At 41.3% G+C, this 17710-nt stretch overlaps 1 protein-coding gene across 10 annotated transcripts; it reads right to left on the bottom strand.

Moving 5' to 3' along the window:
• Positions 1–1353: 1353 nt before the first annotated feature.
• DSN1 (DSN1 component of MIS12 kinetochore complex) lies at positions 1354–17448 on the bottom strand. 10 transcript variants are annotated; one of them, XM_072800912.1, is made up of 11 exons: positions 17430–17448; positions 15274–15322; positions 14720–15046; positions 12325–12398; positions 11626–11698; positions 8762–8849; positions 7064–7123; positions 6588–6662; positions 3971–4118; positions 2950–3037; positions 1354–2152 (listed from the first exon to the last, which is right to left on the bottom strand). In XM_072800912.1, the coding sequence occupies exons 2-11, from the start codon at positions 15305–15307 to the stop codon at positions 2049–2051; spliced, it is 1071 nt and encodes a 356-aa protein (XP_072657013.1). In that variant the 5' UTR covers positions 15308–15322; positions 17430–17448; the 3' UTR covers positions 1354–2048. The 10 variants fall into 10 exon arrangements, 9 of the variants coding, with proteins under 9 accessions (XP_072657013.1, XP_072657007.1, XP_072657011.1 ...); XM_072800906.1 differs by lacking the exon at positions 17430–17448 and adding an exon at positions 16913–17266; XM_072800910.1 differs by lacking the exon at positions 17430–17448 and adding an exon at positions 17119–17258.
• Positions 17449–17710: the final 262 nt, after the last annotated feature.

Raw genomic sequence — 17710 nt, forward strand, 5'->3', positions numbered from 1 at the left:
TACCATGTAATAAAATAAAGGAAGGTGCAACCACATGGGAGAATTGTTATCTATTCCCATTTTACAGATGGGTAAATTTGAACATAAGAGATAAAGATTTATTTTAAACAGTGTGCTCCTTCCATTCATTATACTACTCTGCTTCTTAAAGAATAGGCAATTAATACCTCTCCTCGGATACTTAAAAGCCCTAGCTTTCCTTAACAATATTATCCATTCTCAAGGTTTTGATAGCTACATATAGATTACTTCCAAATTTTAGCTCTAGTCCAGATTTTTCTACCCAGTTTTCCATCTCTATATCCAATGGTCTAGTTGACTTCTCCATCTGGTATCTCAAATTGAACTGACTAGCTTTCCCATCTTGTTAGCTGCTCTATTAATCCACCCAGTTGTTCAAGCTTTCACCCCTTCAGCACATTGATACCATTATTCTAAATTTATACTATTTAATCTGACTTACAGCATCCCTGTGATATAGGTTCTACCTTTCTTCCAATCTTACAGATAGGAGGTTAAATAACATTTTTCTCAGTCACAGTAAGTAGCACCTAGGCTTTTAACATATAGGTCGCATATCTAAGTTCTAGACACTATGAGTAACTCTCATGTCTGTTTTTGTTCTTTGCTCTCTCCCCAGGTCCTAGAACAGTACCTGGCATATAGCAGCAGCTCTGTAAATACATGAAAGAAAAAGGAATGTAGGAGGGTGCCTGGGTGGCTCACTTGGTTAAGCATCTGTCTTCAGCTCAGGTCATGATCTCAGGGTCCTTGGATCAAGCCCTGGGTGGGGCTCCCTGCTCAGCAAGGAGCCTGCTTCTCCCTCTCCCCATGCTTGTGTGCTCTGTCAAAAAAATAATCTTAAAAAAAAGAATGTAGGTCAAAGGAAGGAGATATCACCTTTCACTAACTGGTACTTAGGCCAAGGTTTAAGACTTTATGACTGGGTATTTAAATGAAGTAGGCTTTATCCTATTACAAGGATCAGAGAATAAGAAACATTAACAATAAATTAGTTGGTGTTGGGACGTCTGGGTGGCTCAGTGGTTGAGTGTCTGCCTTTGGCTCAGGTCATGATCCCAGGATCCTGGGATCAAGTCCTGCATCAGGCTTCCTGCATGGAGCCTGCTTCTCCCTCTGCCTATGTCTCTGCCTCTCTCTGTGTGTCTCTCGTGAATAAATAAAGTCTTAAAAAAAAAAATTAGTTGGTGTTTTCCTGGTAATTAATGCTGAGGCATATATCCCTACATTACTGTTTACTTTAGCATCTTGGCAAAGAATCCTATTTTCTGCTAAGCCTTCATTGCTTTAAAAATTTTTTTCATATGCTCAAAATACGCACAAAGACAAAAGCAGCTTTTAATAATGTGTAATTTTATAATGAAAATTATTAAAGATAGAGAATAATGAGAAAAACTACTTAGCCCTTCCTTGCCATGAATCCAGGATTTAGGATGTCCACTCAATGTTAAAAGCTAAAGCACACTGTAGACAACAGGACAGAGAATGAGTGGTATTTCCTTCAATTTGAACATTCTGTGAAGTGGTACATATATCCACATGATGCATGTGGATCACAACTGCATGCTCAATGCTCACAATTCCTCTACCTAAAATCACCTTCAGGGCCACACTAGAAAATCAGTTCCATTCCTTTACTACCAGAACCCAACTTGACCCCTAAAATGTTTCCCTAGATTTGGTCCTGAATGACTTTGGATTGTTTCAAAACCTAAAAAACATTTCATAAGATGACGAATACCAACCATGAAGGGTAATTAAAAGAATGGGCTACTAGTTCTCAAGGTCATTCCACAATAGAAATTGCAAGCAGTTTGCACATCCTTGGAAATAGTATCTATACTACACTCTTTCAAATGCATAAATTCTGTTACTTTTAGGAAAAAAACTTTACATTCAGCCAGTTATCCTCAAAGGCAATAGGGCAGCTATCAGCATCTCAGGCTGCCATGCAGTTGTCATGTGCTGGGGCACTCTTCCCCTTTCTCTCCTCTGGAGCACCTTGTGGAAGGGAAAACTACATGAAGTCACTGACAAGACCTAGAGCAGTGTGTGGTAGGTGGGTTCTGTAGCTGAAGCTTGAGCAGTTTTCGAGCTGGTGAAGGATCTAATTGTTGCGTGCTTCTCTTCCCTGCAGAGGAAAGACAAAAGTAAATTTCAGTTGAATTCAAAATAATATTTATTGAAAACTTGGTTGTATGAACATTGTGTGAGATGCTGAAAGGAATTACAATGACAAATAAGAGAGTCTCTGTCCTCAAGGAGATGGCAGTCTGACAGGGAAGCCAGCTGCAACCACAACCATAATACAATGTAATGAGAAAATGAAGGTATATCTAGCAAATAACTTAGGACTAGAGGAGGCCAGAAAAAGCAGCAGGGAACTAATATCAGTGTCACTTAATGGATTCTTGAAGAATGAAAAGGAAAATGGTCATGAGTACTTAAAAACTTGGATTTAAAATACAAAATAAAACTTGGATTTACTAACACAACATGGTTTATGGGGATTTAATTCTCAGTTTACTGTGTTCCCATGGAATTCACATCTAGATATTTCCCATCAACTTTGAATACTCACAGCATAATAATAATTGTGAGGGGAGAAAAAGAATCTCATACAGGCCTTATTCTCTGAGACCATATGCTTTGTGTTTTGTTTTATTTTCTTAAGATTTTATGTATTTATTCATGAGAGATACAAAGAGAGAGGCAAAGACACAGGCAGAGAGAAGCAGGTTCCTCACAGGGAGACCAACGTGGGACTCGATCCCGGGACCAGGATCATGCCCTGAGCCAAAGGCAGACGCTCAACCGCTGAGCCACCCAGGCATCCAGAGACCATATGCTTTGAAGGGCAGTTTATATCCAAAGCACTATCATATATAAAATAGTGCAAGCTCTAGTCCCTTGAAGACACACACTCACCAAGCTGTACTGACACCTTCTGGAAACACTGGGTACTTTCATCCATAAAAGCATGCAGCTGCTTCACAGAGCCTTGCAGTTCATCCATCTGCATATGACAAGACAGCTGTGAGCTATAAGGATCCTTGGCTTCTTCGATGTTCCTCAAAAAAGAGTAGGCAAGCTCCTGCTAGGAGCTTTGCCTTTGTTATCTTTTCAACCTGGAATGCTTGTGCCAGACATCTTGTTTGTTCCTTTAATTTTAGTATATGTGAGCACTAAGCGAGCACTTGTTTGCTCCTTCAGATCCACACTCTACACCTGGCCACACTGCTCTATGCCCTGGGAAGCTGCCACATATAACCTCAAACAGGATTCCATGTCTTCTGATGTCTCGGCAGGTTTGGCCAAGAGGGAGCCCAAGCTGGAGGAGCTGAATGAAATCAGAATATTTTTACACAGGCTTGCTGGAAGGGTCGTCTTGAGTTACTTTTGTCTCTCAACTGAAAGCCATGGCTCTCTCAAAGCAGCCCACTCTATGATTTTCTTCCTCTGGTACCACAGTGACTGTTCCTCCCCTTCACCTTTCAGGCCTACGGATATTAAGAGTACAGCTGCCTCTAAGCCCCAGACTACTTCACTAATCCTTGTGATTTCCTCAATACCTACACTTTATACATCACTCCTTCAACTCACCTTTATCAAGTGCATCGGTTTCCTGTCGATATTTGAAGCGACACAATACTATTCTCCTAAATGTCCTCATGGCCCACTTCCTTATTTCTTTCAAATCTCTATTAAAATGGCATCTTTGAAGGACCATCAACAACTGCTCTGTACAGCACCCTGCTGCCCTTCCTGTACACTCTCTCCTTTACCCTACTTTATTAGCTCTTACCACCACATGTTTTATTGTCTCTCCAGGTTTCCCCAAGATAGAGCTGAATATACTTACCTCATTACAATATTCTCCAGGTCCCTCAATTTCCAAGGATCACAACAAAGCAAAGCTAAATAACCAAATTAACATGAGCCAACTCACCACTAACTCCATATAATCAAAGACTTTGTTCTGATTCTGCAATATCTTCTGGTAGTCAGGCTTTGTACTAAGGACTTCACTCTGGGAAGATCCAAGATATGTTTTAGGTTCCACTTCAACTTCAGTAACTTTGGTTTCAGCTGATGTTCTGGGAGGAGAGGAAAACAAAACAAAACAAAACAAAAGAGAGTTCAGGAATTTTCTTTTTAAAGACTTTCATTATTTATTTGAGAGAGAGAACATGTGAGCACAAGCAGGGGGGAGAGGGGGAAACAGACTCCCTGCTTAGCAGAGAGCCTGATGTGGGGCTCGATTCCAGGACCCTGAGATCATAACCTGAGCCAAAGGCAGACACTTAACCAACTAAGCCATCCAGGCACCCCTCAAGGAATTGTTTTCTCAAGGAGTTTTTATAATCATTTCTGGGGGAAGATATGTAAAACGACCTAGAAAAAAAATCTCAGAAGGGCTTTTATTAATCTGAACCAATATTCATCCATTCTACTGTAGACATAGACCCTCTTATTAACAAGGGGGTCTGAAATGATTATTCCATTATTAATTATTTAAGACCACTGGACTCCAGAAAATGCTAGACCTTCAGATCAGTTGACTCCATCTGACAGTAAGGCCCATTTACAAAAAGGACTATAAGTGGAGTAAAGCCAAAGCTTGCTTTCCTGAAATTAATGTCTATGATCTTTCCCAAAATTACTGGGCCACTTCAATTATCTAAAATATTTAAAATACGGGGGCACTTCGATAGCTCAGTTAGTTAAGCATCTGGGATCAAGCCCTGCATCCAGCTCCCTGGTCAGCAGGGAACCTGCTTCTCCCTCTGCCCCCTTCTCCCTCTACTTGTACTCTATCAAATAAATAAATAAATAAAATCTTTAAAAAGTAAAAAAAAATAACTGAATATGATGGAGACTTCATGAAAACTGAGGACTCTTGGAATGCCTGGGTAGCTCAGTTAGTTAAGCATCTGTGTTTGGCTGGGGTTATGATCCTGGGGTCCTGGGATCCAACCCTGCGTCAGGCTCTCTGCTCATCAGGGAGCCTGCTTCTCCCTCTCCCCCTGCCTCTACCACTGCTTGTACTCACTCTCCCAAAATAATGAATAAAATCTTAAAACAAAAAAACAAAAACAAAGTGAGAACGCTTGAACAACCACTCCTATAATTTCCTGACTGCCAGACTCTGAAACACTTTCCATTTCACCTCATTTAACACTCACAATAACCCAATGAGGTAGGTATTCTTTATTATTTTTTTTTTTAAAGATTTATTCATTCATGAGACTCAGAGAGAGAGGCAGAAACACAGGCAGAGGGAGAAGCAGGCTCCTTCAGGGAGGCTTATGCAGGACTCCATCCCAGGACCCCAGGATTATGACCCGAGCCAAAGGCAAACACTCAACCATTGAGACACCCAAGTGCCCCAAGGTAGGTATTAATATTATCGCCATTTTCAAGTGAGGAACTTCAGGCTTAGAAATTTTTTTTTTAAGATTGATTGATTGATTGATTGATTGATTTATTTATTTATTTATTTATTTATTTATTTATGATAGACAGAGAGAGAGAGATAGAGAGAGAGAGAGAGGCGCGCAGACACACAGGAGGGAGAAGCAGGCTCCATGCTGGGAGCCCGACATGGGACTCGATCCTGGGACTCCAGGATCACGCCCTGGGCCAAAGGCAGGCGCCAAACTGCTGAGCCACCCAGGGATCCCCCCCAGCCTTAGAAATTAAGTAGCTTGCCCAAAGTCACAAAATGAAGGAGTAATTAGTATTCAAACAGACATAATCTGCTTCCAGAAACATTCCTCTTAACCAATAAACTATCTCACATCAAAATTCTTAATCTGAAACTGCCATCTTATACATTACCTAACTTCATAAACAGAAATATATAAGGGGCGAATAAAGTAACTGGTAACCATGAATGCCTGGACTGCAGAAATTTTTCAAACCATGTTCCTTAAAGCACCTCTGTACTAAGAGGCCACTTGTGCAATTATGGTTTTAGCTAGCGTTTTATGTTTGGGTTTCTAGCTGAGATTCTGTTGGGGAAAAAAAGCTTAATCACTGGTTTGGATGGCCAACTAAATCAAAGTCTAACACTTTCCCACTTTCTTATGCCTTTAAGACCCAGACAAAGATCCTCTCTCTCCTATACGCCCTCTTTCATCATCCCTTTCCAGGCCTTTGCATCTTTATGAAGGACCTGGCCAGGGCTCTCCCCCAAACCTGCAGCTTGAAGGCCACCTGCAAACTGAAGTGCGCTGATCAAATTCTTGGCTCAACCCTGGATGCCCTGGTATAGGGCAGAGATGTACTTGTCTCCCCCAGGATGTGGAACAGCAGCCAAGGATACAGAGCAGAAGCAATTCTGTTCTTTGCCTGAAAATAGTGACACCCACTCTCCCTCCCCTTCTCCCAACTCCCCATTTATAATCCTAGAATGCTAATACATAATTTATAGAGCTTTGATGAGTTGATTGGCCTATCAGAAAGGAGTCATCTTTCAATTTGTGCTAACAGAACTGAAATCAATTCAAATAAAATTTCACAAGGTAAAAAGATAGCCTTCCATTTCCAATCACAGATCTAACCTGGATGTGATCTCTTCAGCCTCCATCTGGTAGTGCTGCAAGAGCTGATCCCAAGACTGACGTTCTAAAGAAAATCTATAGAATCAGGATAAAAAATAATTGGTTACTTTTTGATTGTCTCATTCTGAATCACTCAAGGCAACAATAAGTACATTAGGTATCTCAACAGTTCTAAGATGTGAATAAACATGTCATTAATGGATTAGAAAGCCCAATTGATTCAGAGGATATTAATTTAATCAAATCAAACATGAGTTCTTAAAATCAAATTAACATCCTTATTCCCTAGATTCCATTCTATGAAACTGGCCATGAGTATAGCCCACAAGATCCCAATATGTAGCTTTTCAAATTCTAGTGTTGACACACTAGTACTGACACTAAATGGGATGTTTACTATTCATTTTTCCCAGATCTAGTTATTTTCCCCAGATGAATATAGATTTTCCAACAAAGGATCACTCATTTTCACTTACTTTGTTATGTATTCCTTCATCTCAGCCACTGATGTTTCCAGAGACAAATCTGATGCTTTTCTGGAATACAGATAGGATTGATTTTAAAATCAATGTAAATCTTTCAAAAGTACTTGTTTTTCATAGGATGCCTTACATAATTTTAAGGGCGGTAAAAGATGTTCAGAATTTATCTTTCAACAAATATTTATTCTTGGGCTCTATCTCACTTTTCCACTAGAAGTTTCCTCAGTGGACTCTTTATTTTCTATTTCTCTCATCAATTTCAATTCACCTATAGCCAAATTAACATAAAATACTACTTAATTTTGTTTTCTTTGCCTAAAACTCTGTGACCCTCCACTGCATTCAGAATAAAAGTCAAAACCCCTTAACCTGACACTTTAGGCTGTGTTCTGGCTTCAACCAGCTCATTAACTTTTATTCCAATTGTTGCCTTTCACCTATTCTGCCTCATAAAATCTCACTCAGCCTGACCCTCAAACATCTGGAGTTTTTCATCTCAAATTTTGGTTCACATCTTTTTAAAAGATTTATTTATTTGAGAGAGAGAAAGAGAGGAAGCATGAACAGGGGAAGGGGCAGAGAGAGAGACTATCCAAGCGGACACCCGCTGAGCATGGAGCCTTACACGGGGCTTGATCCCATGAGGCATGACATCAGGACCTGAGCCGAATCCAAGAGTCGAACGCTCACCCGACTGAGCCACCCAGGTGCTCCTTGTTCACCTCACATTTGAGTCTCTTCTTTTTGAGTCATCTTTTAAGGCCCAACAATACTTTTGTATATAACTATCTTTTCTTCCCACTTAAAATGATGCTATGGATGCTGCGGACAGGGATTATGTTTACTTACACCAAAGGCTCAGTTCAGTTGGGTTATTAATCCTGTTGGAAAAGAAGCAGGCACTGAAAATGCCAAAATTCTGCAGATGTACTTCGTACTCTACCCACCAAAGCCAAGTTAATTGTGCCAACTTTCATGTTTCTCTACCAAGGCCGGTGACACACAGCCTCTATCACCACTGGCTGAGATGCAGCAGCTAGTGGCTTAAATACACTGCATTAAAAGAGATACTATGTTGAGCCAACCTATTTTTTCATTTCCTGGATAGCAATGTTAATTTTAACAATCTATGGGAAAGTAAACCTTTGTGAAGTCAAAAGTAAAAAGTTTATGATGTAGACCCAAGTGACACGATTTGTTGCAAGGCAAGAGCTAGAGGGTTAGGCCCTGCTCCTGTAGAGGAACTAGTATTTTGGGACTGGGATTTAAACTTTCTCCTCATATTCTTGCTTGCCAACAGCTAAACAACGTTTGTTTATCATCAACCTTGCATTGCTAGCAAAGATGTGAACAATGCTTTTCCTCTCACCTTTCCATGGCTGGTTCCTTCTCACCACTCAGATCTTACAGGTCTTCTCTGACCATTAGCTAAAGTTACCCACCCCCTCAAGTCACTATCATAGTTGACTTCTTAGATTATCGCTACTTGAAATCCTTATTTTCTATGTATTTGTTTGACTGTCTCTCCTATTAAGATACCTGCTTAACCTATTTATGACTTTATCTCCAACATATAGAAAAGCCTGGTGTGTAGAAGATGCTGGATAAATGTTTGTTGAGTGAATAAACAACTAATTATAATGAAAAGTCTTAATTCAATTATAATTTAGGACATAGGGGAATTGCACATACCCTTTTGAATCTTCAAAACATTTTTGTAGCGTTCCATTACTTTCTAGGCTCTCTGCAAAATGTTTCAATTCTTCAGAAAGAGAAGATGCTAGAGGGGGAAAAAAGTAAATGTTATAAAATAAAAAAAATAAGAATTTTCACAGCAAGCTGCTGACAAGGTATAACATATTCAAGGTGATATCAGCTCTAGGGTCCCCTGTTATATTCTGGCCCTCTCACCCATTCAAAGTAGTATAAATACACAGAAAATTTTATCTTTATTTTTTTTAGGTAGATATAGATAAAATGGAAGACAACTCCTCTTTATGACATTTATGATAATGTTTTTTATACTTGACTGAAAAGCAGTTAAAAGGTATATGTGCACTGACATTTCAATCTTTCAAGAAATTTCAACTGCTGGCACTAAAAGGAAGAACATATTATAGAAGTCAGGCAAAAGGCAAGAGGATAATGAAAATTGTTAAAAGAGAAAAAGGAATTATGTGTATAGGGTAAAAACATATCTCGGCTTCGACTTGGAAAATCTGCAATTGCACTCAGGTGAGAAATGCAGAGGGAAAGCAGATTTTAAACAGCTATCATATCTACTCTAATAGTGATGATCCAATGCTGAGATAAACAATACTCGAAGTTCGTATATTTTCTAGGTCTTTTAAGTGGGTAACATTGAATATTTCTGACCCTGGATGATTGTGTAGTTACACGTAGCTACTTCCTGAAAAGTTGAAAATGAATTCCTAAGAATAGCTGTATCAAAGATGAACGGCTAATTTCCTTGTGTATAAAGAGTTCCCACAAACTGGGCAGCCCCGGTGGCTCAGCGGTTTGGTGCCGCCTTCAGTCCAGGGCCTGATCCTGGAGACCCGGGATCGAGTCCTGTGTTGGACTCCCTGCATGGAGCCTGCTTCTCTTTCTCTTTCTCTTTCTCTCTCTCTCTCTCCCTCTCGGTATCTCTCATTAATAAATAAATTAAAAAAAAAAAAAAAAGAGTTCCCACAAAGTGATGTAAAAAAGTCAACACCTCAATTTAAAAAAATGAACAAAGGAGCCTTTCTGGCAATGCTGAACTCTCCAACATCCCCTCTTGAAGGACTTCCTCCACCCATACAATCCCAGAGGAGAAAAGGAAGCGCAAGAATCGCCTGTCGCAAAGCCCTAACTCCTACTTCACTGATGCAAAGTGCCCAGGTTGCTACAAAATCACCACTGCCTTTAGCTATGCACAAACAGTAGTTTTTTCTGTTGACTGCTCCACTGTCCTTTGCGAGCCTACAAGAGGAAAAGCAGGCTTACAGAAGGATATTCCTCTAGATAGAAGCAGGGCTAAAAGCACCCTGAATCCAGATGAGTGGCAAATTATCCCAATCAACACATTACAGATTTTTAAAAAAAGGAACAAAGGATACAAACAATACACAGAAAATGAAGTACAAATAGCTCTAAGAAATATGAAAAAGTGGACAGCCCTGGTGGCACAGCGGTTTGGCGCTGCCTGTAGCCTGGGGTGTGATCCTGGAGACCCGGGATCGAGTCCCATGTCGGGCTTCCTGTAGGGAGCCTGCTTCTCCCTCTGCCTGTGTCTCTGCCTCTCTCCCTCTCCCAGTCTCTATGAATAAACAAACAAAATCTTAAAAAAAAAAAAAGAAATATGAAAAAATGTCTATCCTCTTTAAAAGAAAAAGGAACACAGATTAAAACTAGAAAATACTTTTTATCACTTATTAAGTAGTAAAAAATCTGAATGGTTTAATAAAACAAGTGTGTGAAAAAATAGGTACTTGCATATATTGCTGATAAGAGAACTAATAAAACCTTTCTGGAAGGCAATCTGGTAATCTCCAACATTTCATCTGATCTATGTAATTCCAATTCTAGAAATTTATCTTATTTTTACTTGTGTATATGCCAAAAGGCTTGTGTAAAAAGTTATTCATTACCCCAATCGTTATGATAACAAGACTAGAAACAGCACTAAAAGTCCATCAGTAAAGAACTGGTTGAATCATATACGGAATATTTATAAAATGAAATATCATATGGCTACTAAACTTCCATAAGGATAGTTCTATAGGGTAGCCCTGGTGGCACAGTGGTTTAGTGCTGCAGGGTGTGATCCTGGAGACCCCGGATCGAGTCCCACATCGAGCTCCTTGCATGGATCCTGCTTCTCCCTCTGCCTGTGTCTCTATCTCTCTCTGTGTGTGTCTCTCATGAATAAATAAAATCTTTAAAAAAAAAAAAAAAAAGGACAGTTCTATATGTGGAATATGGGACAATATGCAAGATGATTTGGTTAAAATAAAACATAAGGGGCACCTGGGTGGCACTGTGGGCTGAACATCTGACACTTGGTTTTGCCTCAGGTCACGACCTCAGGGTTATGAGACTGAGCCCCACCTTGGGCTCCTTGCTCAGCACAGAGTCTGCCTGAGTTCCTCTCTCCCTCTTCCTTTGTTCCTCCCCCAAATCCCTAATAAATATATCTTTAAAAAAAAAAAAAAAAAAAAGACAAGGTAAAGAACAGGGCAGAGAGTATTGTTCATTAGGTATTAATGTAAAAATGTTGGAAATGAATTAAGATCTGTGTAATAACCCACAAAAAGCTGGTGGCTATAAGGGGCTCTGAGAGAGTTGTACTGGCGTAAGGTGGGAGGCATGCTTATTTTTTTCACTTTTATACCTCCTGAAGTTCATAAGCATATATTCTTACTTTTTTAAACACAATTCTTAAATATAGAGAGGGGCTGGTTTTGCGAGGTAGTAGCTCCTATAAATAAGGGTCCTGAAAGTGTGGCTTCAACTGACCTGAACAGAAGGTAAAGCCCAAGTCCAAAGCTTGCTCTCTATTCTTAGCAACTTACCTTTGGCTCTAAAACTTTCAAGACTGAAGCCTTCCATGTCCTTTAGGAAAGGTTCAAGTTTCTGAACAGAGAACTAGATAAAGGAAAGCATTTTCAGTACAAAAACCAAGATTTCCCAGGCCAATCTTCAGTTCACGTAATCATATTTACGTTCATATTTAATCAATGTAAAAGTAAATATAACTTAATTCTTACACCCAAGATTTTTCATATAAACAAATATGTAGATCAAGAAAACTCTCTTCGCTCAAGCTATACATTTTGATTTTTGGTGCAGAGAAGAAACATCGTCATTTAATTAACACAAATGACTTACCTAAACTGATGTAATCACCAGTTAGCCATGTAATTCTCTTCCAGTATGTTGTCAGACCTCAAATGTCTGCTTTAACTTAGATATTGACTTCTACCCACTTTAAATTCTCATTTGCTGCCAATGGGCAAAATACACTAGATTGAGGAAATTTCTGTCAGCTGCTCACTTAGCAGCAGCACTGGTGGGACTGGTAGAGAGCCTAGTCCAGAGAGAAATCAGCTGCTGCTAGGATTAAATCTGGCTTTTAAATTAATCTCACCTAGAGAGAAACATCTTTTAATCTTAACTGGACACATCACACAATACTGATCTCTCTTTGGGGCTGTCACAGTAATAGTTTAAATATATATATATATAGCATTTCTTAATCCCAAGAATCTCACCTGGAAACTGGAAAGCAGGAGAGCGCCCAGCCGTTTGCTTTCTGCTAAATTGGCACTGATGGATCTGCTGAGCTCTAACAAAATATCACCATATAAGGAGCTAGATATTAACACAGTTAGCAAAGTAAAAAAACCTGAAAATTGTCCTCCCTCTTGATGCAATCTAAATTCAGGCAAGAACACCTAGCAGCCTTTTCTAATTAAAGTGAGAATTCATTCATATACAATCATATCTAATTTTTTTAGAATCAAAAAATGAAATTTACCTGTTTATGTGTACTAACTTTAAATAGTTTTAAGAGCCTTTTTTAAATTACATCAAAATCTTGTCTGTTAAGGGAGATTCAATGACTCAGTTGAGTGTTCAATTCTTGATTTTGGCTCAGGTCAGGACTTCAGGGTAATGAGATCAACCCCTGTGATCTCAGATGGAAATTCGCTTCTCTCCCTCTTCCCTTCCCCCACCTCCTGTGTGTGTGTGTGCGTGCACGCGCGAGCACACGCACACACTTTCAACTAAATAATTAAATCTTTTAAAAAATAAAGCAAAAATAATAGAATAATTTAACTTAAAAAATAACTTTTTAAAATGTTTTATTTTCAGCATTTAAAGAGAGATGGGAACTTTTGAGCATTTTAATGATAGGCACTGTGCTGTGTTGTTTTGTTTTTTTTTTAAGTAGGCTGCATGCCCGATGTAGGCCTGAACTTAGGACTCTTGAGACCAAGAGTTGAATGCTCTCCTAAGTCACCCATGTGCCCCTGCAGCGTGCTTTAAATACACTTGTCTTGTAAATTAAGAGCCCCATTTTACAGATGGGAAAATTGAAGTTCAGAGGGCAGATAACTTGCTGGAGGCCAGAGATTGGTGGAGCCAGAATTCAATCCAAATCCATCACCAAAAAATGTATATATTCCTGCTAAGAGTCATGCTGCCTCTCCATAATGACCTAATAATATTAACAATAATTTGTTGAATACTTGCTATATAAAAGGTATTTCATTAAATGCTAGGCACACCTCATTAAAACCGAAGGCAAGTAGCTTATCAATTCCATTTTACAAAGGAAGATACTGATGTACAAAGGTTGCATGATAGGTAAACTGCCCAAGGTCACATGGTGAATCCATCTGAATTGGTAGGAGACTTTACATTATTATGCCACTGAATCCTCAAGATGTTGATACTGTTTTAATTATGTCTGTCTAAACACATCAATTATACAGCAAAGGAAGTTTGTTCTGACAATTTGAGATGCATATATTTCTGTCCATAGATTTTTGTCATCCAGCTTCAGCTGGCTGTATTTTTAATTTTGTCTCTTAATTATTTCTCATTGTTGTTAGGAAAAATAGGATAATCTTCTGCCTATAACCAAAGAAACCTAGCAAGTGGCCAGGGATAACCAAGAGATAACTACATTACTTATTACATCGGCGTTTTTATTATACATAATTTTAGGTCCACAGATCCCAGAGCAGAGATGAAGGTAGGGGTAATCTTAGTTAAGGAACTGTGGCTGTTTTCTTGGCACACCCACAGAGCAAAATGCAAGAGCACAATTGTGGCAGTAATATGCTAAATGGCTATTTTTACTCAGATTTCCTCCTAGACATCAGGCCATCTGGAAGTGAGCTAATATCTTTAAAATAACCACAACAGCTTAACATTGGAGCTATTTACTTACTATATGCCAAGAACTGTGTTATATGTTAATGCATTTAATTTTCACATGACCCTGTAAAACAGGTATTATTTCATCCCATTTATTGTTAAGGACTGTAAGGCAAAGGAGCTTAAGTAATTTGCTCAAGGTTACACAACTAAGTTCTTCCTGAAATATGCTGGACTTTCCATATTACATCTTGTACTTCGATGCTTACTGAGATGTAATTATCATCGTAAATTTACATAGATCACATTCAAATACGTGTCTAAAAACTTAGTTTTCACCAAGCTATCTTCACATGAATCCTCACTCTGAGATATTTTCAGTTATAAAGCCTATAATTAGGTAACAACCCATCCACCTTGTTTCATTTTAGGAAATGACAGAAAGCCATATGAAGAAATATTTTTAATGCCTTTCATCCTAGCAGAGGTGAGTGCTGAATGACTGTAAACTAGAAATTTCTGTTCATGGTGATTACAATGGGCAGCTGCTAATATAAATAGCAATCATACAGGACACTTACTAGGTGTTTGACATTAGTACTTATGATCTTAATATCTCCCCTACAGATGAGGAAACTGAGGTTGACGGGGTGACCGGATTCGCTCAGTCACATAACTAGTAAGTAGCAAAGCCAGGTCAATCCTCCTCCATTCTTTCTGCCATACCTCACTGCCTCTTATCTGAGCTGGAATTCCTGTCTTATATACACGACACCCCACCTGTGATGCCCTGGTGAAAGGCAGGCAGTGACTTCCGCCGGCTTATTTCTTTCATACTTGCTCGCCGCCAAGATTGACTCTTGTCTTGACGATCGGGAGATTGTTCTTGGGGGGACAAATGAAGGGACCTGGACTGAAGTCCTTCCTGGTGGATGAGATCACAATTTCCCCCCATTTTAGGGCTCGAGCCAGGGTGAATTCTTTCCTCTGAAACGCGTTGAATCATCTCCAGGGAGGCAGGTGATTTGCTACACACTTCCACAGGGATGGGATCCGATTTCAGTGGATGATCGTAAGTCTTAGATGTCACTGGTTCCTCTTCTAGCACTTGTTATGAAAAAGTCAAAATACAAAATAAAACCCACAACAATGCATCTGAGCAAAAAGGTGGAAAAAGAAAATGTATGCCCCAGATCATGGAAGCGGTGAGGAAGCATCTCTGCAAGTATGTGATTATATGATTCCAAATCCACCAGCAGCCAGGAAAGCATTTGTGTACAGCACAGAAACCTGAACCCAAGGCAAGAGGTTCTCATTTTCACTACAATACTCACCTTCTATAGCTTCCGATCTAATTACCGAAGACATCCTGGATGAAGAACCCTGAAAATAGGAAAACGAAGTGACCTGTTCTTCACATTTCTGGGGCCTTACTACCCTTGAAGAGACCTGTGTTGTCCAGCCTTTCGAACTGCTCATCACTGCCCCATGAAATTCTACCTACCTGACAAGGCCCAGCCCAGTCCCACCTCATCCACCTTCTCCAGAGACTAAAGATTATCATCACCTCCTGTACTGAATCTCTATAGAACTCATCACTAGAAATACTCTTGTCTTGCTTAAAACACTCACCCTCCTTTATTTCCCAATTATTTTAGATATGAGTAGATGGCATTATGATCTACACGGTCTTCCAAATTAGAAAAATTGCATCATCCTTTCCTTGTTTAATCTCCACATCCAAAGTCCTGCCCATCTGCCTCCAAGAGTCTCTGGAAACTTTTCTCCACTTCCAGTTCTCAGTTTAGTTCGGGTGTCAGAACTTCCACCATCTGCCTCCCCCTCCCCAGAATAATTTTACAGCCTCTCCACTAGTCCTGCAACATCCAACACTGCAGGGCACCTAGGTGGCTCAGTAGTTGAGCATCTCCCTTTGACTCAGATAGTGATCCCAGGGTCCTGAGATCGAGTCCTACATCAGGATCCCTGCAGGGAGCTTGATTCTCCCTCTGCCTATGTCTCTGCCTCTGTCTCTCATGAATAAATATTTAAAAACAAAACAAAAACATGCAGCACTGCTCCTTTCTAATCCATTTATACAGCAGCAGAGATTCTTCCAGTATATTCAACACCTTTCATAAACTAGTCCCAATCTACCCATCCCTGCTCTCTCCTGCCAACTCCATTCCCTGCACCAGTTTTGAATCTTTACTCCCACTGACTGTAAGACTTACTCAGCCTTCCCAACCTAGTTCAGATGTGAAGCTTTCGAATCACGAGGCAAAGCTGGCTGCTCCATCCCTTAGTCTTCCTAGCGCTATAAAGTCTGTTTACATGTCTGTCACCCCAGCCAGAGTGTATTTGTATTCGTAGTGGGTGTCCACAGACAACTGACTGGAAGAAGGCAAGGAAGGACACGACTGAGGCATCTCTGCCTCTTCCACCCATACCCCTCCCTCCCAGCAGAAATCTGTATAAGGGGGAGGGACTCTAAATAAAGAGAAATGAATGGATACCGGAGGGACAGCACGGGAAAGTAACAGAACAAAGATGGGTAGGTCAGGGATCTAGATCCCCAGTTAGGGCTGTGTCGCAGATTCAAGCCTGGATAATAACAGCAACAAATGTCATTTGTGAAGCTGCTTGTTAAGCGCTTATTCTATGCCACGAGCTGTGTATGTGCGAACACAGGCGTTTTATTTGCATCATTATCTCATTATCCCACTTAATCCTTTTCACAGCTCTGTAAATGCTATCATTAATTCCCCCCTGCTGATAGGGAAACTGAAGTTCAGAGGGGCAAAAGCCTGGCCCACTAGGAGCAGCCGGGGGTGCGGGTGCAGAGGTGAAATCCGAACCCACGCCTGTGACCCACCCCCAGCCCTCAAGCACCAGTCTGCAGTCTAAACCGCCGGATCCGAAAACAGGCCGCCCCCAGCGCGAGGTGCGGCCCGCCCTTGGGATTCCCCTCACCCGCAAGAGGCCGCAGCGCCCCGGGTCGCCCAGCGCCGGCTGTCTGGGGGCGGCCACCGGTCTGGGCTGGGCGGAGAGGTCCGACGCCAAAGAGACTGGTGCAGGGGCGACCCGAATGGTGTCCCGGGGCAGGTCTGCGACTTCCTGACCTCGGGACGCCAGTCCAGCCGCAGCCTCTGTCCCTGAGATACGAGCCCGCAGATCACCTTCCGCGGCCAAGGGTCGCGCTGCAACGTCCTGCGCCACTGCAGCCGCTCCTTCTAGGCCCGGGGCGCCGCCAGCAGCCTGCGCCGTCACCTCCGCCGCCGCCTCCGAAAAGTCCCGCCAACCAAGGACGCCTGCGCAGTTGGCAGCCTCGCGGGTCCGCACACGCATGCGCAGAACGCCGCCTCCGTCGAGGCGCATGCGTAAGCTGGTGTCCAAACGCCTCTTGCCTCCCGCCCGCCCCCTCCCTAGTTCAAGTCCTCACTGGTCTAGACCTAGCTGCGTAACCTCTTTCCCCAGCTACACCACGCACCCTCTTACGGACTCCGCCTCCTCTAGTCCTTTGGGCCAGATGCGCCCAGAGCCCATTGAAGATGCGGTGGCGGAGGCCCAGAGAGCTTTGCCAAAGGAATATAGTGGATCACGGGGCATCTGATGCCCTGCCCCGTCATTAGGCCATTGCCCCCACCTTCCCTCTGTATTGTTGACTACAAAAACGTGGGCCGGCCTCTCCCAGGGCGGAATGGAGCTCTGTACTGTTTTATTCTACCCCACTCCTGCTCTAGCACTTTTTCTCCTGTGACCCCTTCAATA

This window comes from Canis lupus, chromosome 26 (genome assembly GCF_048164855.1).
Source record: "Canis lupus baileyi chromosome 26, mCanLup2.hap1, whole genome shotgun sequence".
Lineage (NCBI taxonomy): Eukaryota > Metazoa > Chordata > Mammalia > Carnivora > Canidae > Canis > Canis lupus.